Source organism: Xyrauchen texanus, chromosome 46 (assembly GCF_025860055.1).
Source record: "Xyrauchen texanus isolate HMW12.3.18 chromosome 46, RBS_HiC_50CHRs, whole genome shotgun sequence".
NCBI lineage: Eukaryota > Metazoa > Chordata > Actinopteri > Cypriniformes > Catostomidae > Xyrauchen > Xyrauchen texanus.
The window spans coordinates 12,431,996-12,459,664 of NC_068321.1; the positions used below are offsets into that span (position 1 = coordinate 12,431,996).

The 27,669-nt window shown below is 37.4% G+C and overlaps 1 protein-coding gene across 3 annotated transcripts in view; it reads left to right on the forward strand.

The window, feature by feature from the left end:
• cadps2 (Ca++-dependent secretion activator 2) overlaps positions 1-27,669 on the forward strand; it is a 219,976-nt gene that overhangs the window by 149,839 nt on the left and 42,468 nt on the right. For all 3 annotated transcript variants that reach the window (XM_052119448.1, XM_052119449.1, XM_052119450.1), the window contains exons 14-17: positions 10,206-10,307; positions 11,573-11,636; positions 20,214-20,337; positions 20,494-20,594. In XM_052119448.1, the coding sequence (XP_051975408.1) occupies positions 10,206-10,307; positions 11,573-11,636; positions 20,214-20,337; positions 20,494-20,594 (391 nt within the window). The remainder of the gene's footprint in view (positions 1-10,205; positions 10,308-11,572; positions 11,637-20,213; positions 20,338-20,493; positions 20,595-27,669) is intronic.

Below are 27,669 nucleotides of genomic sequence, written 5' to 3' on the forward strand. Positions count from 1 at the left end.
GAAGTGCACTGATTTGTTTCAGCACTGTTATAAGTATATACTTAAAACTGAGGTCAATAGAGACCGTAGTTACAGATTCAACCTAAAACTGACCATCACCATAACAAGCCCACATTATCATTATCACCACAACTTAATGCAACGTGGCTTCTTAAGTTGGCTCTGCAATTTTGAATGCTGAAATATCTGCTTGTTTTGGTGTGCAATGAAGGCATAACATAACTATTCTTTTTGTGTGGAGTGAAGAAAGTGTTTGTTTGCAACTGCCTTGTTGGACAAGTGACAAAATGCAGTTGTAAAGTTCCAGTGTCGTAAAAGTCCCATTCAAAAGAACTCTCAATCAATTATGCATTTATTAACATTTATTTTATTAAAACATGTAATGTGTTGATCAGAACCATTGCCCAAAGTAAAATAAAAATAAAACTATAATTTTTATTATATATATAATATAATATAAATTGACTTGATTAAGAGTTAAATGTACCCAACATTAAACATAATCTTAAAAGTCCTTTTACTCTTTTTGAAAAAAAAAAAAAAAAAAATTTAGCATTTTACTATCAACCTCTGTCTACTTTTTTGGTCAAATAATTTTATGACACAAATTAAAGTGCAATCCTTTTGTTAAAAACAGTAAGCGAAAATAGTTGACCTAGAATAGGGGTGCCAAACCACGGTTTTCAGATCATATCTCTTCCTATGTGTATTTTAGCATGGCTGGAACGCTGTATTGACCAATCAGCATCCAGAACCAAAATCCAGCATCCTGAATCTGTTTAAAGTGTTAATTCACCCAAAAATAAAGACTCTCTCATCAATTATTCACCCTCATGCCATCACAGATGTATTTTGTCCTTTTGGAGCTTCAAATTTTGGTCATCGTTCACTTGCATTGTGAGGACTTGGAGCAGAAATATTCTTTTAAAATCTTAATTTGTGTTCTGCAGATGAAAGTAAGTCATACATGGGATGGCATGAAGGTGAGTAAATGATAAGAGAATTTTCATTTTTGGGAGAACTATCCCTTTAATTCATAGCTTTTTAATAATTGGCTTACAAAAGTTTACAGAACTTTTACTCTTTAGTGTTTTTTACTGGAAGAACTTTGCAATTCCCATTGTTTAAAAACAAATTCAATTAAATATCCAGAGACAAAACCATTTCATAAAACAATGAATTATTTATTTATTTGAGATTTTTACTGAAGGCAACATTGAATAGCTGTGAAAAAATAATGAAAAATAGTCGTCATCTCCACACACACAAAAAGAAACAAGCACTTCAACAATGCCCTATAGCCCTTTCAAACAGCAGGGAGACATTTGCTTTCCCTGGAGGTTGTGCATTTTGAAATCTCACGTATGAAGTGTTTGAAATCAAGGATTTAATTTATGTTGAACAAATGAGAAATCCCTTGTGTTTGATAGATCACAAAAAGAGAAAAAGAAAAAAAAAACACTCAGAAGGGCTTTTGTGTGAGCATAATGGGTGGTCATACAAAAGGAACCACAAAGACACAAGAAATTCTTTCGGGAGCTCAGCATGGCAGCCATGTTCCAGCATTGGTCGAACAGATGGAGAGTGTCTGCTTAGCAAATTAATTAATGGCTGCCTATTATCTCTTAACGCAAAGCAATTAAACCATAATTACAGCATCCATTTGTGCTTCTTTACATTTTAATATCTTATATTTGATTCGATTTGATATAACAAACCTATTTCTGTAATTGATTATGTGGATGTTTTTTATAATTTATTGACGCAAGAAATAAAATCATAAGGGGTTTTGGAACAACTAGAGAGTAAATGACAGAATTATTTTTTATTTATTTTTTATATCTCACTTTAGCAGTGAGAAGGCTGAATGAAGCTTGGGGTATGAGCAATGTCCCTTGTCCACTTGTTGGTGAAGTCCTTTGTGTTCAGCATGCACACTGTTCTCTCGAAAGCGGTTCGTTTTCCACTTACCTCGAATCACCCACCAATTGACTTATTTCATGTTAAATACACATGGATGTGCTCCGTCTCTTTGATGGCTCATTTCATCAATTAGGAACAGTAATGATTAGCCTCTCCAGCTAATCACTAGTTATAAATGAGGAAAATTGGCATGAGCAGCTTTTTTATTGGCAGGGGTTTCATTTGAGTAATGACTGTTCAGAGGCGTGGATTCCATAGAGACTGTCCTTGGCAATATATATAGTGGATGATATTCAGAACTCAGAGTAAAAGAAGATGAACAAAAAGCAAAAGAAGTTATAAATAGAATGCTAAATAAAATAGATAATTTATTCATGTTAATTAGCACAAATGAATGAATTCACTCCGATCCCTGTTTGGCGATGCTAGATTAAAGTGTGTATAGTCAAAGCAATAACAGCTTCTAGTACAAGAAAACTTAAATTAGTTGATTTTAAGTCATTTGAAAGAACTTAAAGGCTTTTTTGATATTATTTGTGTGCCTCACTAGAATATAACATCTGTCTCAACTCTGGTCAAGATAGCCTTGACTCTAAACTTCATTTCCGATGATAATGCATCTAAAACGGCAGTCAACAAGTGGTCGGCATATAGTGACTGGTGACAGTTGAGCCTTATGGTGCATGTGCACTGTAAAACTGATCTTTTTTTCATTGTCATCTTGATATCTTAATTTATACACATTCATTTGTGATCATTTCTGGGCTCCAACAGAGCACAAAAGTGACCACCCACTTTTTCCCTTGTAGATGGATCACTACATTGCAAACTTTCTGAAAGAAATCTTTATGAAAAGAAAAGATAGTATATATGCACTCACTGAACACTTTATTGGGGACACCTTTAAACATACTTATTCATGTGATTATCTAATCTAAGCATTATCTAATCATGTGGCAGCAGTGCAATGCATAACAGCAAGCAGATACGGGTCAGGAGCTTCAGTTAATGTTCACATCAACCATCAGAATAGGGATAAAAATGTGATCGCAGTGATTTTGACCGTGGCATGATTGTTGGTGCCAGATGGCATGGTTTAAGTATTTCTGTAACTGCTGATCTCCTGGGATTTTCACATACAACAGTCTCTAGAATTTAATTTGAATGGTTCCAAAAACAAAAACATCCACTGAGCGGCAGTTCTGCGGACAGAAACGCCTTTTTGATAAGAGAGGTCAATTAAGAAGGACCAGACTGGTTTGAGGTAAATCAGATTACCACTCTGTACAATTTTAGTGAGCAGAACAGCATCTCAGAATGCATAACATGTAGCCCATTCACCTCAAGGTTTGACAACAGTTAAATACCACGTCGAGTTCCACATATGTCAGCCAAGAATAGAAATCTTAAGCTGCAGTGGGCACAGGCTGTATAAAACTGGACAATTAAAGATGGAAAAACATTTCTGCTGAGGTACACAGATGGTAGGCCATTCGGTTCTTGGCTGACAGAAGAGGAACACAACGTAGTCTTAACATCAGATGCCTCTCCCACAGACTGCCCACAGTCTGTACATTTACCGTCTGATGCTTCTAGCACACAAAACTGAAAAATGCATTCTTGAACAATCAGCACCAATCTGATTGGCTGGTTCTATGGAACTTCCGCAAGGAGACACACGCAATGTTTTATTAGTCAGCTTGGAAGCCGAGTCGTGTTCACGAGGTTCCTTGTTGATACAACGATCGCTTTTGATGAGGAAATAATCATAAAATTTGCCCAAGTTTGCCAGGTTAGTGACATCAAATCTTTAAAGATATTCAGAGTTTCGTTTGAGGCATGTAGCAGAAAGTAAAGCAGAAATCATGAACAGAGCTGCATATTCTGCTTTGTTTGCTTTGTTTCACTATGTCTGTGAAATTGTCTGTGATATGGTTTTCTGTGCTGTACTTAGACTCTCTACACATTTTCCGCTATTTTCCCTTGTGTTTTTCCGTGCAATCACTCGCAGAGACTTGCACGCCATTATATACATTATTTATTTCCCTATGTCTTTCTTTTATTGAGGTATGATACATCTCCGATAACCCTGCCCCTAAACACCCTGTCATGACTGAATTTACTGTAATTGTTTGCTTAACATGTCAGTTAGGTGTCTTTTCCTCTCTAAATGGGCGATTCTTGGCCAATTGAAGCAGCTAAAAGCCCATAGACCTATGCCAAAGCCATAGGTCTAGCTACTCAAGAGTAAACCCAACATGGTCCTCTACTGTTGTAGCCCATCCGCTCGATATATTGTGCATTCTGAATTGTTATTCTGCTCTCTATAATTGTACAGAGTGGTAATCTCAGTTACCGTAGCCTTTCTGTCAACTAAAACCAATCTGACCAACAAGGCGTTTCTGTCCACAACTGCCGCTCACTGAATGTTTTTTGGTTTTTGGCACCAATCTGAGTTAACCCTTGAAACTGTTCATGGTCTTCCAATTCTGATGGTTGATGTGAATATAACCTGAAGCTCCTGACCATTATCTGCTTGATTTTATGTATTGCACGGTTGCCACACAACTGGCTAATTAGATAATCGCATGAATAAGTGGGTGTAGAGGTGTTCCTAATAAAGTGGTCTGTGAATGTATATACTTTATATTGAAAAGAGAATGTAGGAAGACCAACCAGGGATATTTTGAAATCACAGACTTCACACTGACAGTGTCTTCTTCAGAAGTATATCATCACTTTTACAACCTCAAAGCTCCCAGTAGATCTTTCTTGAAATGCTTAAACATTATCACCAAAATAATTTTTTTCTATGAAGAAAATAAATACGATTTTATTTATAAATAAGAGTTGCGGTTTTTTGCGAAAATGTAACCATCTCTTAAACTCTGAAACTATCATCCCATCAGGCAACAGACATACTGTACATTTAGCACCTCCAAACTCGCAAATGCTCTTGTTAGATTTTAACTTACGGTTAGGAGGCTAATCAGCGATGAAGTGTGTGTTAACTGCAACACGATTGTCATCACAGACATCCTTGTGGCACATTTCATTCGTTGTCGCCTGCGGTTGACTGACAGATGCACCCTGGGCTTAACGAGGCTTGAGACTTATAAGCAAGTATGCGAGAGCAAACGGACAGGTGCGGCTTTGTGTGTGAGATGAACTTGTGAGTGCGTACTGACAGCGACAAGCCCTCGCTCAGACTGACAGCCAGGACGGTAATCGCAAGCTAACCTCTTTCTCACCTGTCACTCTTACCCAACCTCTCTCTCGCCTGTCCATCATGCATGGATGCCCCATGTGACAAGAATATTTACCAGTCTACACTCTTACTCGAACTGTAAACATGACATACATCCAGGGTGTCACCCTTTGGATTGTCACTTCTGTCTTGTTTGTGAGGGTTTGATAAGATCAGACGCACACCAACCCATGTAATTGGCATCTTTAGTCTCCATGGACCCTTTCACATTTCCTGGTTTTCAAAACAGAAGTGAACTTGTTTTCCAAGTTGACTAGTTTGCAGATATATTTTTTAAATTATGTATATGTATAATATAAATATAAAGAGAAATAGATTTTGGAGCACTACTTGCTGGAAGGACCTCATTCTATAGTCCCAGTTTGGTTTCCTGTTTGGTTGGGTTTAAATCATTGCATATAGAAAAATTATAGTCCAAGCCATTTTTTCTGGTACAAACAAACCCCACTCCCACCAGAGCAGCCAAGATGGAGGAAGCACTGCGTGAGCTTCAATGGCATGGAAGAGAGCGAGCGACTATGCTGATGTGTTTCACATCATTCACTGTTCCTTCACATTTCAGTTCCTCTGGTCTCAATTGAAGCATTTTGGAGCTTGTTGTGATTGTGTAATGTTATGTTTATGTCACACTTCAGTTTTTTTAAAGACACTTTGCAACTAAAGCAACTCACAATAAAGTGCACAACTAGATTTTTGCATTTTCTAAAGAAAATGTGAGCAGTGCTTGACCATAAAAATGTCTTGGCAATGATGATGGGGTGTAGTGAGTGCTTGTCCGGCATTGCCATGCAGTTTCTATGGTGTTCTGTGTTGTTAGGTGGTTGTGTCTTGGCGGAAGTCAAGAAGCCCCCTTCCTAGTCTCTTTGATATTTTGAGGCCTAGATATGGCTTGGTCATGCTAACCTTAAGAATGAGCAACAGTAATAGTGATGTTAACCTTGGTAAAAGTATTGCAAGGAATTGGATGGGTTTCAAGGTTTGAATAATTTTTTAGTAGTCAAGTCACTGTAAGGATGTGTGAATTGTGAAAAGACTTTATTACTAGATAAAGTCGTAAGGCTCATGTAGGTTTGGCGATTGTACCGGGAGCCAAGCTGTGAACTACTGATGAGGATGGACTCCTAAAGAGAGACAAACCAGAGTGATTCTTCATGTGCTAACAGTTCAATTCCCAGGCCTCTTGTTAGAAGCTGTTAAACTAAGAGGACTTCCTTCAGAACTAATGAGCCTACACAGTATGACAGACAAAGAGACAGAGATTAAAGGGTCAATGTTGAGTTTATACACTCCTTAGCCTTTACCATACTGCAGAAAAGAGATTTTTTTTTCTTTTCATTTGTAAGCAATGATCTTTCTCTCTCTCTCTGTCTCTTCCTACTTGCACACACACATCTTCTGCCACTCTTCACACCCCCTCTTTATGTTCTCTTGAGGTTAGCTGGCTCTTGTTTAAAATAAAAGATGGATTTAAAGAATAGACAGGTTTACAAGTTGCCTTTATCTCTGCATGCAATAAAAGAGCTTTCTATTTAGCACTAAGCTGAGCCATTCATAAAGTGTGGAGGGTTTGGATAGCTGGACACAATGACCTCTGAACTGATGGTTTAAAAAAACAAAGTTTAAAATGTATATTTCTTTGGATTTGTTTTTTTTTTAAATTACTGTGTGATTTGCTACATGTTTTGTTTTGTACAGGATGTTTCCAATTACCTTAACCTGTTGATACACAATTTCACCGCACTCGGGAGTGACGTCACTCTGCTTACATTTACAAATTGATATTATACATATACATAATTAAAAAAATATATCCGCAAACTAGTCATAATTATACATGTTTTCAAAGGTCTAAGGGTTCAACATTGATATCCTATTTCTGTTTCATGATAGCAATGCTCCATAAACTAAAAGCAATTTAGTTATTTTTGCCAGGAGTACAAATGAAAACATGCAATATCAAAACATGACTTCATACCTTTGTTATGAAATCGCGATCACCAGATGAATCCAGTTCGCCACACTTGGGTCAATTGTCCAATTGTCAAGCGTATATTGAAAAACATCCAATAGCACTTTTTGTCCATAAAAGTGATAAATCTGAGAAATATTGATATATTCTCCATTGTTTACATGCGATCTCGCCTGAAAGAATTACACTTTGTCATCGTTCTTCAACAAACTATGCATTCTGAGCAGCATTCATGTTGTACAACTGTATATTATCTTATATATTAGAGTCTCATAAACAAAACGAGCCTGTCTCCAAAGTCTATTTTAAAAGTACGCCATAGTTTTATTCATAATAGCCAGGAAGTGCGGTCAAATTTTGTGCCGTCTTGAAAGGTGGTGCCTTCATTTTTACAAAGAAAAAAGTGTGCAGGAACCTAATTTTTTGTCTTCAAATTTGAAACGTAACTTCTTTAGACTTGTGGCTTTGAGAACATTGTATTTCTGGGTTATCTTGGCACTTCTATTGTTGTTTTTTTAGATTATAAAATCATGTTCAGCACAAAATATTTTCCAATACTATAAACTTCAGCTTCTTTAACTTTAAAAAATAATAACATATATTCATTCTAATGGAAAATAAAAAGCCTAAAGTGTATTCTTTCAAAAGATACTACAACTGTGTCCATACTGCAAAGGGTCCATTTAAATACAACCATTTAATTTCACGTATGTCATTTTCATGTTTTGTGCTCAAAGTGGGTGTGTGTATCAACAGGTTAATGTGATTTGCTACATTTTTTTTTGTTTGTTTTCTTGTTTTTATTGTGTGTTTTGATTTTTGATTTGTTTTGTACAGGATGTTTCCAATTATCTTATTTTGATTTGCTATATGTTTTGTTTTTGTTTTTTATTTGTATGTTTCCAATTACCTTAATGCGATTTGCTACACGTTGTGTGTTTTGTTTTGTATGATTCTGATTACCTTAATGTGATTTGCTACATCCTTTTGTTTTTTTTGTTTTTTTTTGTACATGATGTTTCCAATTATCTTATTTTGATTTGCTCGGTTTTTGTGTTTGTATGTTTCCAATTACCTAAATGTGGTTTGCTCCATATTGTCTTTTTTTTGTTTTGTATGTTTCCGATTACCTTAATGTGATTTGCTACATGTTGTGTGTTTTGTTTTGAACAGGATGTTTCCAGTTATCTTATTTAGATTTGCTACATTTTGTTTTCCTTTTTTTGTTTTTTTGTATGTTTCCAGTTACCTTAATGTGATTAGCTACATGTTGTGTGTTTTTTCAGGGTACGCATTCACAACATTTTGCTATTGTGAATATAAATATAAATGATGGCATAATTTGCACTATACAGGAAAATTGCTACAAAATCAAAAAAACGCCTTTGTTTAGGTTACATTCACATTTACATTTACATTTCTGCATTTGGCAGACGCTTTTATCCAAAGCGACTTACAGTGCACTTATTACAGGGACAATCCCCCCAGAGCAACCTGGAGTTAAGTGCAATCACTGGTTCAAGAACTTAATTGTAGATAAGAAATAAATGCCTAATACAGACGCCCATTCTTACACAATTCAGCACAATGCAAGAAGACTTAAAATCTTTTCAGATATTCTTTGTATTTATGGACTTCAGGGAGGTTTGTTAAAAAAAATCTATAATGCTTTTGTTCATTATTGAGCCAATGTGAATAAAGTATAATATTATGTCTGACTTCATGCAAATTAACACAAACATATGGTAAGTGGATCGCTGATTATCCGCAATAGATTTGCATATAATCTCAGGAACATTTACCAAACCAATAATAATTCAAATATATATGAAATCTGTCATCTAGATAGGCAGATAATTCGGATCTTTAAACCAAGCAGATTCACAGAATTAAAAACGTATTGTGTGGAACTTGTTAAGGACACATAATGATTGTGTGTAGAGGCCAAGTACAGTACTGTATACACCTTTCCAAGTGTATTCTAACAATTAACTTATTTTGCTTAATATAGACTGGCACAATTATGAACAAATCCGAACGAACCTTTCTTATTTTAAAGTGCATGTTTGTTTCATTAGTCTTGTGCCCTGTGTCTGTTGCAAAAGTGTGTGTGTAATCTAAGACAGCCCCTGTAACACATTTGATAGTAATACAGTCAATTTGTTTTATTGGATTTTCTCCCCAATTTGGAATGCCCAATGCACTCCAAGTCCTTGTGGGTGGCGTAGTGACTCCTCAATCCAGGTGGCGGAGTATGAATCTCAGTTGCCTCAGAATCTGAGACCGGCAATCCGCACATCTTAACAAGTGGATAGCGCGTGTGGAGGCTTCACGCCACCGCAGCATCCACACACAACTTGCCACGTGCCCCACAGAGAGCGAGAACCACATTATAACGACCACGAGGAGGTTACCCCATGTGACTCTACCCTCCCTAGCAAACAGGCCAATTTGGTTGCTTAGGAGACCAGGCTGGAGTCACACAGCACACACTGGATTCAAACTCGCAACTCCATGGGTGGTAGTCAGCATCTTTACTCGCTAAGCTACCCAGGCCCCTGTATTATTACAGTCATTATAATTGATTATTAAATTCAGTAATTAATGCATCATGATATTGATGCATTTGTTACACCACTATATTCTATTATTAAGCATAAATCAGAACTTCATTTGGATGTGTAAACTTTCATTTTGGTTGGCGTTTGCACCCTGGAACAGCTTGGAAGGGCACCTCAGCAAAAGGGCAAGTCCCCTTGAGCCCCTAGAGCCACCCCCTCTGCACATGCCTGCTAAATTGTGAATACGCTGCCATTCATGCATAATAACCCTTCACATATTTACAAAATAGCATAGTCTCTGGTACACAGTTGCTTATTTATATCTCTAAGTATATTAAGCATTTTGCATGGTTAACACTTTAATGAAGGTTGAAGCATTGTTTAGTTCCCCTATAATATCTGTGAAACTATTTTGTAAAAATCCTTTGACTGTGCTGGAAAAAATGTAATTCAAAATTTGCGCATTTTCTCTTCGTTTTGGCAGACCGGATGGCATGGGCACAGTTACAGAACAGGAGAAGGAGGAGTTTGAGGAGATAAGGAGCAGATTGTTGACTTTACTAGAAAAGCAGATCACTCATTTCAGGTAAGAAAAGCTCCCACAGGGACAATAGAGCATAATGCACATTTGTTGTACTTCAACAAAATTTTTACACCCCAGTGGTGTTTTTTCTCACAAAAAACTCACAGATTTCAAATGTTTCTTTTTATTATATGAAGGTCACATTAAAACTGTCTTGAAAACTTTTCACCATGCTTTCATAATTCATTTTTGCTTCTTTTCAAATGCCTTTTATGTAGACTTTATAGTTATACCCTTTTCCAAGACCCACGACTTTCAATCTTTAAATATGAAAATCCATCATACAAATATTAATTCCATTTCAAAACTATGGCAATCTTAACAAAGAATAAAATAATAAAATTATCTCAACACATTTTTTTACACAAATTGCAACCATCCCTCAGTTGCCACAACTGAGGGATGGTTGCAATTTGTGTAAAAAATGTGTTGAGATAATTTTATTATTTTATAATAAAATTAATTTGTCCCTGTGAACAAAATTAATTTGTCATTTGTACCACGACCAACAATTTTCCCAGTAATACAGTTTTTCCGAAAGTTAGTGTTCTTGTTTTACCAAGGAGACAACAGTGTCAGTGAAGAGCATGTTTATTTATTGAGATTGTGGTATGTAAAATGTATAACATCGCCTCCGTTTACCATTTACACATTTACCACACCCCCTCCTGATGGGTCGTCGTTTTTAGCTGACCTCGTGCTGGACCCCCTGTAGAGTGCTGGATACACCAGTAAAGAGGGTTAGAGACTTGCGGTTACAGCAGCAACTAATAACAAGTTAAAACCACTCAAACAAAAGATGCAAACGATGTCTGGGATTATGCAAATAGACGCCAGACAGAGGCAAGACCGGTGTGGGGCGTACTGGGGATTAAGCGTGGTGCCCAGTCCAAGATGATTAAAGCTTGTTGATCACTTGCTAAGTGTGCCTCTTGCCCCACACGCATGAAAAAGGGACTAGGACTGTTCGGGGGCCACTCTCACACCTGTGGTGTGAGGTCTCCAAAAGAACCACTTCCCATTCGCCTGCATTCATCCTCATTGGCATTGTCCTTATGCACGCTGACACCTGTTCCTCCTTCACAGCCTTTGGAAAACATCTCTATTTAAAAGACGTCATTATTGTCCCATGGTAGCTGAAAAACTGCGGTTTGTGACCGACTCTGTCAGCTTGTACACAGTCTTTACCAGTACTCTTTCTTCTAAGCCTTCAATTAATTACCACTCGAGTTTGTTTTGTTGTTCTATCCTCTTCTCTTTGCCTGTAGGTACTGTTTCCCCTTTGGGCGTCCAGAGGGGGCCCTTAAAGCCACGCTTTCTCTTATCGAAAGGGTGAGTGTATGCCAATTAACTCTGCATGCTTTGCACCTGAAATGCCTTATATAAAGCATGTCTTATGGGTTGTTTCTGTAAGTACATTCAGAGGTAGGTGGAGTGATGCAAACTTTTTAAATGGGTTACTTTACAGAATTTTTTTTTAATTCTATCATTAACCCTTTGTCATTCCAAACACATACTGTATGATTTACTGTCTTCTGTGGAACACTAAAGAAGATATATTACAGAATGTCCAGAGTGCTCTTTTCCTTACAATGCAAATAAATGGGGTTTGGGGCTGTCTGGTAGCTCTCCAATCTCGAGAAGTGCATACATTTGCACTTGTATACACTGCATACATTCTTACATTTAAATGTACACACCAAGTTTATTGTCATGATGTCAAATGTTATTGGTTGTCGCCAAGGGATGTGCGAGACTAGTCAAAAAAACGGTTCTAGTGCTGCTAGTCAACACCGGTATAACTAGTCAGTCAATAATTTTGTCCCGTTAAACTATTCAAGATTTTTACACATTTACGTTTGGTTTTATATTATTACAAAGGCTGCACATAAATAACTGTCATGTAAATGTTTCACATTTCAAATGTAATTAATAATACAAATATTATAAAATAAAAAAAGAGGATGTCTGGAGATGGCTAAAAGTTTAATTTCACCTCAGGCTGAAATTCAGCATATTTTTTTCTCTCTTTGATTTGGCTTACCAGTTAAATATTTTTAACATTGTCCTGACTGTTTTAATATGTTAAGTAACTTTTGGTGAATTTCGTTTAGAACGTGCTAATAAGGTTGCTCTATTTGTCCTGGACTATTCATTCTATTGTTTTTAATAAATTCTGTTGATTCAGTGAAGGCGTGTGATGATCTATATTTAATGTTGCCTAGAATATAATGCAAGGCAAGCAAGTTGCAGATTAATGCCCCTTTTCAATGGAATTTAGTGTTGGCTTTTGCTGTTGGAATAGATTAAGTATTTTAAATGGATCGCATAAACATTTTTGTTTAAACATCTGTGAAATTAGTCGTTTTGCACATCCCTAGTTGTCGTATGTCTCTAAATTGAAATTAAACCTGGCACGAACATCTTGATGTACCATATTTGAATTGCATGAGTAGAAAATTGTCTGCTAAATGCTTTTTCTTACACAAAGCTATCGTATGACTTCATAAAACTTGTAATATAGCACACAACTTTTATGGACTACTTATATGGTGATTTATTAGTCATTTTTAGGAGCTTGACAGCTTGATTCCCATTATAGAAAAGAGCACATTAGACATTCAGAAATATATCTTATTTTGTGTTCCACTTAAGAAAGAAAGGCGTGTGTTTGGAACGACATGAGTGTTAAGAGCAATAAAGAAAGAATTTACATTTTTGGGATGAACCATCCCTTTAATTACTTAAGGACAGGCTCTAGAAGTGCTCTCTATGTACCAGCATGTACTACCTTGCCGAGTATAATAAATTAGTTCAAGTGTACAGTGGCAAGAAAAAGGATGTGAACCCTTGGGAATTACCTGCATTTATTTATAAATGTACCTTAAAATATTGTTTGAAGTTACAATATTGAAAAAACACAATCTGTTTTAACTAATAACACAAAGTATTGTATTGCTCTTGTACATATTGAATGCATTATTCAAACATTCACAGTGTAGGTTAGAATAAGTATGTGAACCCCTAGGGTTATGTCAACAAAAGCTAATTAAATTCAGGAGTTGCCAAACCTGTGATCCAATTAATGAAATTATATTGGAGGTGTGGGTTAGGGCTACTTTGACTTATAAAAAGCACTTTGAGTTTGCTATTCACAAGAAGCATCTGCTGACATGGACCATGCCTCACAAAAGAGAGATCTCACAAGATCTCAGACCTACGATAAAAAAATTGTTGCTTTGCATAAAGCTGGAAAGTGTTAACATTTATCTCATATAGCTTAGATATTCATCTGTCCACAGTTAGACAGGATTTAGAGGATTTAGTTCTGTGGCTACTCTCCCTAGGTAGAAAAGAACCCTCGAGTGACAGCTTAAGAGGAAGGAATCATTGGCACTGGTTAACATCTCTGTTCATGAGTTTACTATACAGAAAACATTAAACCGGTATGGTGTCCATGGCATGACACCACGAAGGAAGCTGCTGCTTTCCAGCTGAATGTCTGAAGTTTGCCAAAATTATCATGACACTCAACAGTGCTATTGGGAAATATTTTTTGGACTGATGAAACTAAAGTTGAATCATTTGGGAAGAACATGCAGCACTACATATGGCGTAAAAAGGGCACTGCATACCAACATGAACACATTAACCCAATGGTGAAGTACATGTGAGCGAAGTGGATCAGTGTGACACTCCACTCAATAATCTGCTCCATGCGCGTGCGCTCCACTCAAACACTCACGGCCCAAACGGATGCTCCACTCATGTTTCGCTCGCCGGTAAAAAAAGTTCAAACAAGTCCCACTCCAACATGACATTTATATGTATCCACAATATTTTCAGCCAGTCCACTGTTTTTCGCAAGGTGGGCAGAATTTCCGGTTGGCTAGCGGAAGTGCGATATGTTGGTGTTTTTTGTGTAGCCGGTCACTGCATGCTTGTGTGTCATGCAGTTAGATTCTAGCTTTTTAAATGTTGTAAGATGTCTTAAAATGTTTCAATGTTTTGAAATGGCATTATTACTGAGTATAAAAATGAACAGTGTTTTACCTGAACTGCCCGTGAGTAGTGACGATATTTTCTACTGTTTTCATGCTGTAATGCTAAATGAATAAATTATACAGTGAAAGACCAATAATTAGTAGATGAGACATGTACAGTAGTGAGATGTTTTATCACTGTAGAGCGGAGGAGGGTGGCGCCGGGCTGGAACAACGCACGCCCGGTCCCCAATCAGCCTGATGGTGTGCGCAAGGGATAAAGGCAGCCAGTGACGACGGTTCGAGAGAGAGAGAGAGAATTACAGGCAGCTGCTCTGTGTGTTTATGTTTGTGTGTTTTTGCCGACCGGGGTTGCTGCCAGGGGCGGAGGATACCCCTACCAGCCGCTGAAATGCGGTGGGATCTGAGACTACCGACCACGAGCAGGGAGGGGCTCACTGCCATCCGCCTGGAGTAGGAGAACCGCTGCCAGGGGCGGGGGAGACCCCTTCTGTTACCCGAGAACGCGGCGGGGCATTACGTCAGCCAGGGGCTGGAAGACTGCCTCCGATCTGCCCGGGGAGGCGTGGCTGTCATCCGTTAGAGAGTGGAGGAGTGGCCGAGGACCAAGCTACGGTGTATCGGAGAACCGGCGATTAAGTGTTTTTTTTTTTTTTTTTCTTCTCTCTCTCTCTCCCCCTCTGCAGCTCCACGTTGGCCTTTTCCCCCTCTTCTAAATGTTACTTTTTTTTGTTGGGTGGTACTGCACTGTTACAGGGAGTACCCCCCTATTTTTAATTATTGTTTCCATTCCCGTGTCCCCTCCCAGATTCAGGAAGGCGGAGATAAAGGCACGCCCTCCCCCAGGGAAAGAGGGGGTTGGGTGTATGTCATGCCGGGGGCTCCCTGGCCTGAGAGAATGAGGAAGGATTGTGACCGGGCGGAGGGCGGTGCTGGGTCGTGATTTTACACACCAGACCCTGTCGCGGTGTCCTCGACACTGCCATCCACTCAGGGGAGTGCCGCTACCATCTGCCGGGGGACGGGGTAGCCCAACTGCCCAGACGCGGGGAATGGCCGTTGTCCGCGAGGCGAGTGGGGACTGGAATTCCTGACCGCCTGGAGCGATGGAGCCGCTGCCAGGGGCAGAGGAGTGCCCAGCCGTCCCCCAGAAACGCGGAGGGGTTGAAAGAAGACCGCTGTCCGTGAGGAGCTTCCTGGAGTGGTAGGGCCGCTGCCAGAGGTGGAGGAGTGTCCCCACGAGTCGCTTGGAATGCGGAGGGGCATTCTGTCCCCCGGGGTTGTAGGTCTGACTCCGGTCCTCCCAGGGAGGAGTGGCTGTCATCCGCCTGAGAGGGTGGAGGAGTGATCGAGGACCATGCAACAGTGCATCAAAGAACTGGTGTGAGTGAGTTTTTTTGCGGTCTCAATTTCAAGTTTTTGAGCATTTGCGGTCTCAATTTGGCCTACAAATGAAGGGAATCATCAGAAAGTGGACTAAAGGGACTTTAAAATTTTTTATTATGTTTGGGAGTGGCATATTTTGAGTTGTGATATTGGGCTAGTTTTTGGCCTAGTTTAATAGGTTATTGGGCTAGATTTGATTGGCTATTATACTGGTTTTGAAAAGAGCTGGAAACCTTGCCAAGCACGCACTCACGCCCAAGCAGCTGCTCCTTTGCCCACTTGGGCTGAGGTGCCCCTCTGGGTTAAATATAGGCTATATGCCGACATTTATTAAATGATCAAATGATTAGTAATGTACACATCTGAAATTATGTGTTTGTATTGTCGTGTTTTAGTCTATAAAATCTCGTTGATTTGGACTGTCTTATAACAGCTGTTAGATAATCAGGTCTACCAAACCTTTCTTATCATTTGTAATCAGTCAAATATTTCTCTGTTAGCACATATGTCATCAACATCTTCAAATAATGGCATAATATTATTATAATTTTTTCAGTCCTAATTACCTTTATTTACTTTATATAAGTCATCAAACATGTCTCTACAAGTGATAAAACATATGTGCGATGGCACGGAAACTCGCAAACCCGCAAACTAACGCTTTTCATTTCAAACTGGATCCGAGTGACTCAACCGACCCAGACAACTACAATCTTTTCAACTTTAACGTTTTTTCGAGTAGTTTATGGCAATAATGAAAACATGGACTGGAACCAGGAAATACAGGTAAAAGTGAAATGCATAATTTTTCTTCAGTTCCACAGAATAATTATACTGTAGATTTGATACATTAATAGGTTACTGATTTAATGCTATTTACAGTACTGTGCAAAAGTTTTAGGCCCTTGTGAAACATTTTGCCTAGTGAGGATTTCTTCAAAAATAATGCCATGAATAGTTTTCATTTATAAATTAACATCATAAAAAGACAAAAATCTACATCAATATTTTGTGTGATCACTTTGCCTTCAAACCAGCCACAATTCTCCTAGGTAAACCTGGACACAGTTTTACTTGGTTGTTGGCAGAGAGGATGTTCCAAGCTTCTTTGAGAATTCGCCACAGTTCTTCTATCTATTTAGGCCTCCCTGTTCTACTATTCTATTTGCAAAATTAATGTTTGGGAGTCTAAAATTTATATTTAATTTTGACTCCATAAAGCTGAAGATATAAATAACCATCTTCAGACTTATGTTTTTGTGAAATATCTTATGTGCCTAAGACTTTTGCACAATAAAGGTCTGTAAATTAAAATAAGCAATTTCTCATCCTAATTTTGTGTTCAGTATTAAGTTGTCCAGAAAAGAGCAGTGAAAGTTTCTCTTTTTCAGTATTGTTGCTTTATTAATAGGCTATACAGTAAAAGATATCTGTAATTTTAATGGTAAAAGACTGTAAAAATGCTACAGAAATAAAACGTTAATTGATTAACGAGTATTAACTGTATAATATAGAGTAATACAGTTTAAAAGACAATACAGTAGTTTTTACTATAGTGTGTTTTTTTTTTTAATACAAATTTTGGATGTAAAGTATGATTTTCCTGTATAATTAATGTTAAAAATTCACATTAGGTGTAACAAGAGAGTACATGTAAAAACAATAATCGGGCATTCCCACAATTCTCTGCATGACCCTTCATATTTTATGGGAATAGTTATATACATTGGGGTGTTCTGTTTTATATTTGATGTAGTTTAGTTAATGTTTATATAATACTGCATTATTAAAATTTCTCATGTGTTACCCTGATGGTGTTTAGTGTTTGTGTGAGTGACAGGGCACACCGTCTCTACATGTTTATTGGTCATTGCTCCTGGAAGAGCCACTATTGGTGAACTTAAAATGATCATCATGTGCCCTTCTGTAATTTTTTATAGTGATTAATGATACCTTATAAAGTAAGAATAAGATTTTTACAGTTTCAGAAGGTTCATATCAAGTTTATGATGTTTTTTTTAACTGTAAATTTAACAGATTTCTTTTTTTACAGTGCCATGGTGGTAATGTAAATTACAACAGTTTTGAACTGTAAACTTTACCAGTTGTTTTGTAAAGGTGTTTACATTTTTACTGTATTTCTTACATAATTTTTCTGGCAACCACAGCTGCCAGGTTTTTCTTTTCTTTTTTTTTTCTTTTACAGTGCATTCCCTTCAATTTTATATGTAGGAATTTTATGCAATCTAAAGGTCTGTGGTTACGTATATAATAATTATTATATTAGTAAATACTATGTGCCAAAATATCATATGTTGTCCGTGCGCTCTTTGTGTACAGCAGGGATAAAAAATATTCATCCTGCATAATGTGAGATTTTGTCTAATATACACTGGCTGCCAAAAGTTTGGAATAATGTACAGATTTTGCTGTTTCGGAAGGAAATTGGTATTTTAATTCACCAAAGTGGCATTCAACTGATCACAAAGTATAGTCATATATCATTACTGATAAAAAATAAATAAATAGAAATCTAGACAGGCCCCATTTCCAGCAGCCATCACGACAACACCTTATCCTTGAGTAATCATGCTAAATTGCAAATTTTTACTAGAAAATCACTTGCCATTATATCAAACACAGCTGAAAGCTATTTGGTTTGTTTAATTAAGCTTAACATTGTCTTTGTGGGGTTTTTTAGTTTTTGTTTCTCCCCTATGCACTCTAAATCCTCGTAGTGGCGTAGTGACTCCGCGTCTGAGACAGTCAACCTGCGCATCTTATCACGTGACTTGTTGAGCGCATTACAGTGGAGACATAGCGCATGTGGAGGCTTGACGCTATTCTTATTCTTGACGTTAAAGTGACCATGAGGAGTTTACCACATGTGACTACCCACCCTAGCAACAGGGGCCAATTTGGTTGCTTAGTAGAGCTGGCTAGAGTCACTCAGCAAAATCACGACTCCAGGGGTGGTAGTCACAGTCTTTACACGCTGAACTACCCAGGACTCTCTTTGTGTTTGTTTTCGAGTTGCCACAGTATGCAATAGACTGGCATGTCTTAAGGGCAATATTAGGTAAAAAATTTCAAAAATTAAACCGCTTTCTCTGGAAACTCATCAGTCAATCATTGTTTTGAGAATGAAGTCTGTACATTACAGTCTTCAAAGACAAAGTACAACTGGCTCTAACAAGGACAGAAAGAGATGTGGAAGGCCAGATGTACAACTAAACAAGAGGATAAGTACATCAGAGTCTCTAGTTTGAGAAATAGATGCCTCACATGTCCTCAGCTGACAGCTTCATTGAATTCTACCCGCTCAACACCAGTTTCATGTACAATATTAAAGGGAAGAATCAGGAGTGCAGGTCTTATGGGAAGAATTACAAAGAAAAAGCAATTTTTGAAACCAAAAAAGAAAAGGTTAGAGTGGGCAAAGAAACAGACATTGGACAACAGATAATTGGAAAAGAGTGTTACTGATCTTAACCCCATTGAGCTTTTGTGGGATCAGATAGACTGTAAGGTGTGGGAGAAGTGCCCGACAAGACTTGGACATCTATGGCAAGTGCTACAGGATGTGTGGGGTGAAATGTCACTTGAGTATCTGGACAAACTGACAGCTAGAATGCCAAGGATCTGCAAAGCTGTCATTGCTGCATGTGGAGGATTTTTTATGAGAACTCTTTGAAGTAGTTTAAGTTCTGAATTTCTTTTTTCCAAATTGCAATAGTAATTTTTCACATTATTAATGTCCTGACTACACATTGTGATCAGTTGAATGCAACTTTGGTGAATAAAAGTACCGATTTCCTTCCCAAACAGCCAAATCTGTACATTATTCCAAACTTTTGTCCATCAGTGTATATATGAAATCATGTTTAATGATCCCAAAACAAATTAAAATGATTTTATTAATTACGCTGCCTTCGTTTAAGAAACTTTTGTTTTAGTTTTTTAATGTAGGCTGTAATCATTTATATATTTTTTTCACATGAATGCAGCAAGCGATTTCGGAAGCTGTAATCCGCAACCACTTATCTAATGTCAGTGTTTTGTTTTGGTTTGTTTGGTACGTTTCATGTATAGTTAAGGTGTGGATTTGACTTTGGGAAACTGACCAGCAGTTATGTGCCATTTTATGCCAGAGCACAAATCGAAAGCAACAGGCGGTCAATTAACTGAGATAAGAATGGTCCAAAATTCCTTCTGAACGTTGAGCAGGTCTAATCCGCAGCTACCAGAAATGCTTGGTTGAGATTATTGCTGCCAAGGGAGGATCGACAATTTATTCAGTCACTTTTTTAAACAGCACTGTGAATGTATAATGCAATGTGTTCAATAAAAACATGAAATATTATAATTATTGTTAGCTTAAGTACATGGTGTTATATCTATACTTGTTCCTTTGATGGAGATGATATCACTTTTTATGACTAATTAATGCAGAAAACCAGATAATTCCAAAGGGTTCACATAATTTTTCTTGCCACTGTATTAATCAACCTTTCCATAGGCCCTCATGAATGACATTACAACACCAGTCCCTCCTGAAGAGATGCAGAAGATTGTTAAGAAGTGCCTTGAAAAAGCTGCGCTCATCAATTACTCCCAGCTGACCGAATATGCCCAGATTGAAGGTTTCGCACAACATACCTATTATTTAGATCAAAGACTGTATCATTTTAGATTTTGCATTAAGCTTCTGTGGAAATGTACAGATAAAAAAGGGAAAAAATTAACAGTATAGTGTTGTTAGACATTCAGTGTGAACATTTGGATGTTTTTGTCATTAGAAAGCAGCCATGCACCTGCAGAGAAGAAGTTGGAGGACATGATCAGACTAGGAGAGCTGTGTATGGAGGTGTTACAACAGAATGATGAGCATCACTCTGAGGTAAGACTTGCTTTAAAACCATGACGTAAGATCAGGAATGTCTCAAATCAAGAATTGGGAGCACCTACAATGACAAGATACTCAGAATGCATACACCTATGAACAATGTTTGCTTTGTTTAAACCTTCTTCCTATATATCAGCCAGTGTATTCGTAACTTTGTTACCATATAATTTTCTCCCATCAAACTGTTTTACATATAGATAAAATTATTTCTATTAATTCCGAATTAGTTGATGTCAGAAGTTTACATACACTTAGGTTGAAGTCATTGAAATTAATGCTTTTAACCACTCCACAGATTTAATATTAGCAAACTATAGTTTTGGCAAAGTCGTTTAGGATATCTACTTTGTGCATGATATGAGTAATGTTTCCAACAATTGCTGCAGACAGATTGTTTCACTTCCAGTGGGTCAGAAATGTACATACACTAAGTTAACTGTGCCTTTAAGCAGCATGGAAAATGCCAGAAAATGGGTCAAGCCTTAAGGCAATTACCGGTAGCTTCTGATAGGATGTGTACTAAATTGGAGGTGTACCTGTGGATGTATTTTAAAGCCTACCTTCAAACTCAGTGCCTCTTTGCTTGACTTCATGGGAAATCTAAAGAAATCAGCCAATACCTCAGAAAAACAATTGTGCCTCCACAAGTCTGGTTCATCCTTGGGAGCAATTTCCAAATGGCAGAAGGTACCACCTATGTCTGTACAAACAATAGTATGCAAGTATATACACCATGGGAGCACACAGCCATCATACCACTCAGGAAGGAGATGTATTCTGTCTCCTAGAGATTAATGTAGTTTGGTGCGAAAGGTGCAAATCAATCCCAGAACACCTTGTGAAGATGATGGAGGAAACATGTAGATAAGTATCTATATCCACATTAAAACAAGTCCTATATCGACATTAACTGAAAGGCTGCTAAGCAAGGAAGAAGCCACTTCTCCAAAACTGCCATAAAAAAAGACTACAGTTTGCAAGTGCACATAACATTGGGACAAAGATTTTACTTTTTTGGAGAAATGTCCTCTGGATTAATTAAACAAACATTGAACTGTTTGGCCACAATGACTATTGTTATGTTTGGAGGAAAAAGGGTGAGGCTTGCAAGCCGGAAAAACACATCCCAACCGTGAAGCATAGGGGTGGCAGCATCATGTTGTGGGGGGCTTTGCTGCAGGAGGGACTGGTGCACTTCACAAAATAGATTTTCCTTCATGAGGAAGGAAAATTGTGTGGATATACTGAAGCAACATCTCAAGACATAAACCAGGAATTTAAAGCTTGGTCGCAAATGGGTCTTCCAAATGGACAGTGACCCCAAGCATACCTCCAAAGTTGTGGCAAAATGGCTTAAGGACAACAAAGTCAAGGTATTGGAGTGGCCATCACAAAGCCCTGACCTCAATCTGATCGAAAATATGTGGGCAGAATTGAATTGCGTGTGTGAGCAAGGAGGCCTACAAACCTGACTCAGTAACATCAATTATGTCTGGAGGAATGGGCCAAAATTCCAGCAACTTATTTTGAGAAGCTTGTGGAAGGCTCCCCAAACCTTAGTTTGACATTAGTTAAACAATTTAAAGGCAATGCTACTGAATATTAACAAAGTGTATGTAAACTTCTGACCCACTGAGAATGTTTCTTTTTTATAAAAGTATATAATATAATTATTCTTATTATATTATTATTTCACATTCTGAAAATAAAGTAATGATCCTAACTGACAGGGAATGTTTTCTATGATCAAATGTCAGGAATTGTGAAAAACTGAGTTTAAATGTATTAACTATGTAATGTAATGTATTATGGTGTATGTAAACTTCTGACTTGATCTGTATGTTTCAACATAACAGGGTGGTTCTCATGAAATCTGTCTAGAACATTTTCAGGTCATATTTAACCCCAAATCAATACAAAAAAATTTTTTAATTATGTTTTGCCTTAAAAAATTATTTAGATTTTTTTTAGCATTAAGACTTTTGCATTTTCGGGACACTTAAGTGCATTTTACTCCCCAAGTCTCATTACTGCAATAAGTCTGGACTGAAAATATATACAATATAAAACATTGTAATGGCCCTTAAATTATGCTTTATTTTCTATATGCAAAATATGATTTCTTATTTGTTTCTTTTGATTAAAAAATGAACAGGAGATTTTATGACCGGTTTTGTGAGAATCATCCAACATGTTGAGTTTAATGTTGAATTGAAAAATGTACATGATTTCCTACTATTGCACTTGAGTTGGCATGGACTGGTCAAGTTTGTGCAAAACCTGATGATCCACGTTATCCCCGTATTATTCTTGAATGCTACAAAGATCATCTTGTTTGCTTCAATGGAAGCAAGGAAATCTGAGCTTTTGTACAAATTTGTCACAACTTTGCTTACATTTGATTAGTGACTTAGAACTAGTGCAGAATCTTAAACGTTTCTTCCGTTTACAGTTTTACATTTTCAAATGTGTTCTTAACTTTTGACCCCACTGTATATGTCGGCATTGGCCATTTATAAGTCCTAGTTGATTCTCTATAATAGGTTATACAACACATGTGTTACTGCTGTAGAAGACCATCTGGTTGTGTGTTGGCCCAAGTTCTGACAATGCAACACTCTTGGAAAACCTTCATGTGTTTTCATTACATCTCAATTATGTTTTTCCCATTTCTTTTTTTTTTCTTCCATTTTCAACACAATATTCCTCACCAGCAGCAAAGACTCCATACTGCCTTGTACATCATACTGCCATCGATCATGTCTCTTCCAGTTCTTTTTCAGCATATGTTCAAAGAAGCCTACAGTCACATAGACAGAAATCAATCTTTGTTTATCATCAGGCCTTTTGGCGTGGCATGGTGCTCCAGAAGGTATTGCATGATCATTTCTGAGCAGACTTGTGATCATTTACCATCTCGCTGTCCCTTTCCTTCACCACGTTGCCACAACAGCTGTTAGCGAGTGACAGCTTACTCATCAAATGCCAGCTCATAGTAGCAGCAGAGGAAAACAACGCCCACGGCCCTTCTGCACGAGGCCAGCGCTCGCTAACGCTCTCACATCAACATTTTAAAAAAAATATCAAAGAAAAGCAGTCAATCCTAGGTGTTTGAGCTTCATTGATAGAGACAGCTCTCGTTTTTCTAAACAAAACTGTAGCTGATGACATCTGTTTGCAAGGTGTGGGGCTATTTTAGGCCTCAAGATTCAGCAGCTGCCACAGGCGACAGAGGCAATGATGCCAAAACGCTTGTGCCTAACAAGACAAATGTCCCACATGCTGTCAATCAGGAAACTTCAAGGTGTGCGTGTGTGATGTGCTCGAATCTACATTAGAGAAATTATGTTAGCGTTCATTTTGAATTTGTACAGTAAATTCAAAAACAAGACATTTTCACTTGACATTTTTGTCACACCGTAAAAAATATTTTAAGCTAATAAAATAGGTTTTACATGGACAGTTTGTCTTAAAATAGTTGTATGACTGTATGATTTTCTTTCTAATGCAGAACACAAAAGTAGACATTTTTATTAATATAAGGGCGGTAGATAGTGACTCACTTTACAGCATAAAAATCATAAAAGTGGTCCAGTAAGCTTGTGCATCATATTCCGAGACTTCTGAAGGCATATGATAGGTCTAGGTGAGAAACAACATGAAATCTAAATGATTTTCACAGTTGCTTGCTTGTTAATATTTAAAAGCAATGCAAGTTATTGTGGAAACATGCCTTCAGTACACTTTGAATATGATGCAGTAGTCACATGGACTGCTTTTATGATACATTTGGGTCCTTTATTAAGCTTTAAAGCTTTATAGTGACACTGTCATTTTATTGAAAATACAGATGAAGATATACAAATTCTTCTTTTATATTCTGTATAAGAAAGAAAATAGTATGGGTTTGAACAACATGGGGTGATTGAATTCTGAAATAATTAATTTTTTTGTGAACTATTCCTTTAATACTCATGCTATCGTGCTTAATAGTTTAACCTTTTGTTCACAATATTTTTTGCATGTCTATTTTAATATGTTATTTCTCTCTGTCTCTCTTGCGTTTGTAATTGCATTAGGGAAGAGAGGTAAGTTTGTCTTATATTCCACTAATGTTGTGTTGTCTAGTATTGTCAAGAACTACAAGTCAGCTTCTCTCTGTGTTGGACCAAACCAAACCAGTTTTTTTATTTAATTATTTTGATCATTTATGCATTTTAGTTCAATTGTTCTTGTTTCTTTTTTTATTTTCATTAATGTACTGTGTTGTTAAAAGTTGCCTAAAACCAAGATTGTTTTACAGAATAAGACAGAAAGCCACAAATGAACTAGGGATGTGCAAAAATCTACTAGTTGCAAGCTGTCTGAAATACTAGTCGGTCTTAAGGAAACCCTGTCAAATTCAGCTTGTGTAGTGTCATGTTCACTTGACACCAATCAGATTTGAGTTTGTAGCGATATGTGTCAATACATAAAACCTTTTATTGCACAAAAGTTTAATAGTCCTAATGGGAAGAGATCTACAGGTGCATAACAATGGAAACACTACTCACAGTAGGCAATTTAAAGTCAGACAGCTGCTGAACCTTCTCCAAGAATTTGCACCACTACATTCATCCCTTTTAAAAGCAACGCCGCAAACATATTTTCAAGTCACCAATCGACTAGTCAGTTGTTGGATAACGATTCAACCATCCTGACCCATTGCTGGAAGGAGCCAAAGAGAGAATGATCTAGTGCTGATCTGAAATATGGAAAATATTGTTGTGTTGGAAGTTTTGAGCACATAGTTTTGATGTTTGTCAGCCCCACACCATTCAAAACCTGCTTCTGAAAGGCCAGAAGACTAGCTCCCTCAAGGCCGGTGACTGTACACCATCAAGCCAGACAAGAGTGACGTTCAGCCGCACCCCATACACAACCCCACACACTCTCGCACACACACGCATCCTTACAAATAGGACCCTTCAAAAAGTCAGCATTCTCCTTTTTAACGTGTATTTTTCACTGTGACTGATTGCACTTTTTTCCCTATTGCTTGATGCTGATCGCTTTGGACGGAAGTTCTTGGCTCACATGCCAGCATAAAGAATACAAGACAAGATGGTCTGGCTTTCTTTTTAGCACTCTCAATTAAGTGGGCTGCAGCCGTCCTCATGAATCCGCATGTGGAAGAATGCAAAGAGAGAAATGCATTGATGGACTTGGGTCTTTTCAGAGGAGCCTTTAATACGCATACTGGCAGAAAATAGAGCCGAGCACAATGCACCAAGATTTTCCCCTTTTCTCAGGAGAATTCAGGAGCATCGATGCAATCTGCTGCAACCAACCGCAAAAGACACATGGATGGCTAATTGTCATTTTTTAATTGATATTTAGCCTTTTTAAATAGTAATATCTTTTATTTAAAAAAAAAAATATATATATATATATATATATATATATATATATATATATATATATATATGTAATTGATTGGCACTCAAGATAATACATTTTGACGGTTCACTTTATGGAACTCATAATGGATGTTTCTGGTCATTTAAATGAGAATTAAATGTGCAGCCCATCTAAAACTGATCCCAACTGCTCTTAATTATCATAGTATAATCTGTAATAATTACTCTGGAGTACAGGTATTTTGGACGTTGTACAAAAAGTTCAGCTCTCACTATTCTATTTAATATTCTATAAACAGACTACTTTATATAATAAAGTTTGCAAGCACTTTCATCTAGAAATGCAAACCTAGTTAAATAATAAAATAATTTTATTTACAAATTGTTATTTTTTTTAAATAAATTATATTTACAATGTAAATGTGTTATTTGTGTTTTATAATAATTTATAAGTGTTACCCAGGGTTGCCCTTTCCCTATGGTCTGATATTAGTACATATGGTTGTCAGAACTTTAGAAGCAAACTTTACAAAACCAAGCTGTGGGCATAAAGGCAACATTCCAATCGGTCCATCTCTGAGGACAGTGTAGTTATTGTGTTTCTTGTTATATACTGGCTTGAGTTGCTTTTTTCAATATATTTTGTGTGTGTGTTGTCAGTAACCAAGTATAACCTGCTTTACCCTCAGTATTGCCTTTTGGCATTATTGTTTGTGTTTGTGTGCATGCACATATATAGCTTACCTTGAAAATTAAAGTTCTGTCATTATTTACTCACACTTGTTCTAATGTCGTTCTAAACCTGTAAGACTTTGTTTCTTCTGGGGAACACAAAAGGCGAACAATTGAAGAATTTGAAGAATGTGGGGCCTGGGTTAGGCGTCTTTACTCGCTGAGCTACCACCTCTGGAGTCACGAGTTTGAATCCTGGGCATGTTGAGTGACTCCAGACAGATCTCCTAAGCAACTAAATTGGCCCGATTACTAGGGAGGGTAGAGTCACATGGGGTAACCTCCTCATGGTTGCTATAATGTGGTTCTCGCTTTCGGTGGGGCGTGTGGTGAGTTGTGTGTGCATTTCGCTGAGAATAACGTGAAGCCTCAACAAGCGCTACATCTCCGTGGTAACATGCTCAACAAATCACTTGATAAGATTGACGGTCTCAGATGCGGAGGCAACTGAGATTCGTCCTCCGCCACCCGGATTGAGTCATTACGCCACCACGAGGACTTAGAACGCATTGGGAATTAGGTATTCCAAATTGGGGAGAAATGGGGAGAAAAAAAGTTCTGGTCGCTTGATGTCCGATTTGGGAACAAATTGTTCTTTTGTGTCTCATGTTTTAAATAAATTGCTTGATCCAGTTGCAGCGGTGAACAGCTCATTGGGGGGAAGATTATCAGTGAATAACAATTGAAAATTGAGTCTGTCCCTCACATAAAGCTTTTGTATGATTTCAGAAGACTTGAAATACAGTGTAGAAGTCACATGGACCACTTTAACTATCTTTTAATGAAAACATTTAATTGCATCGACAATGGTGACCAGCACAGTCTTCAGAATTTCTCTTTATGAGTTCCACAAAAAAGAAAGCCTTATGGGTTTAGAACAACATGAAGGTGAGTAAATAATAGCAGCATTTTCATTTTTGGGTGAACTATTTCTTAAA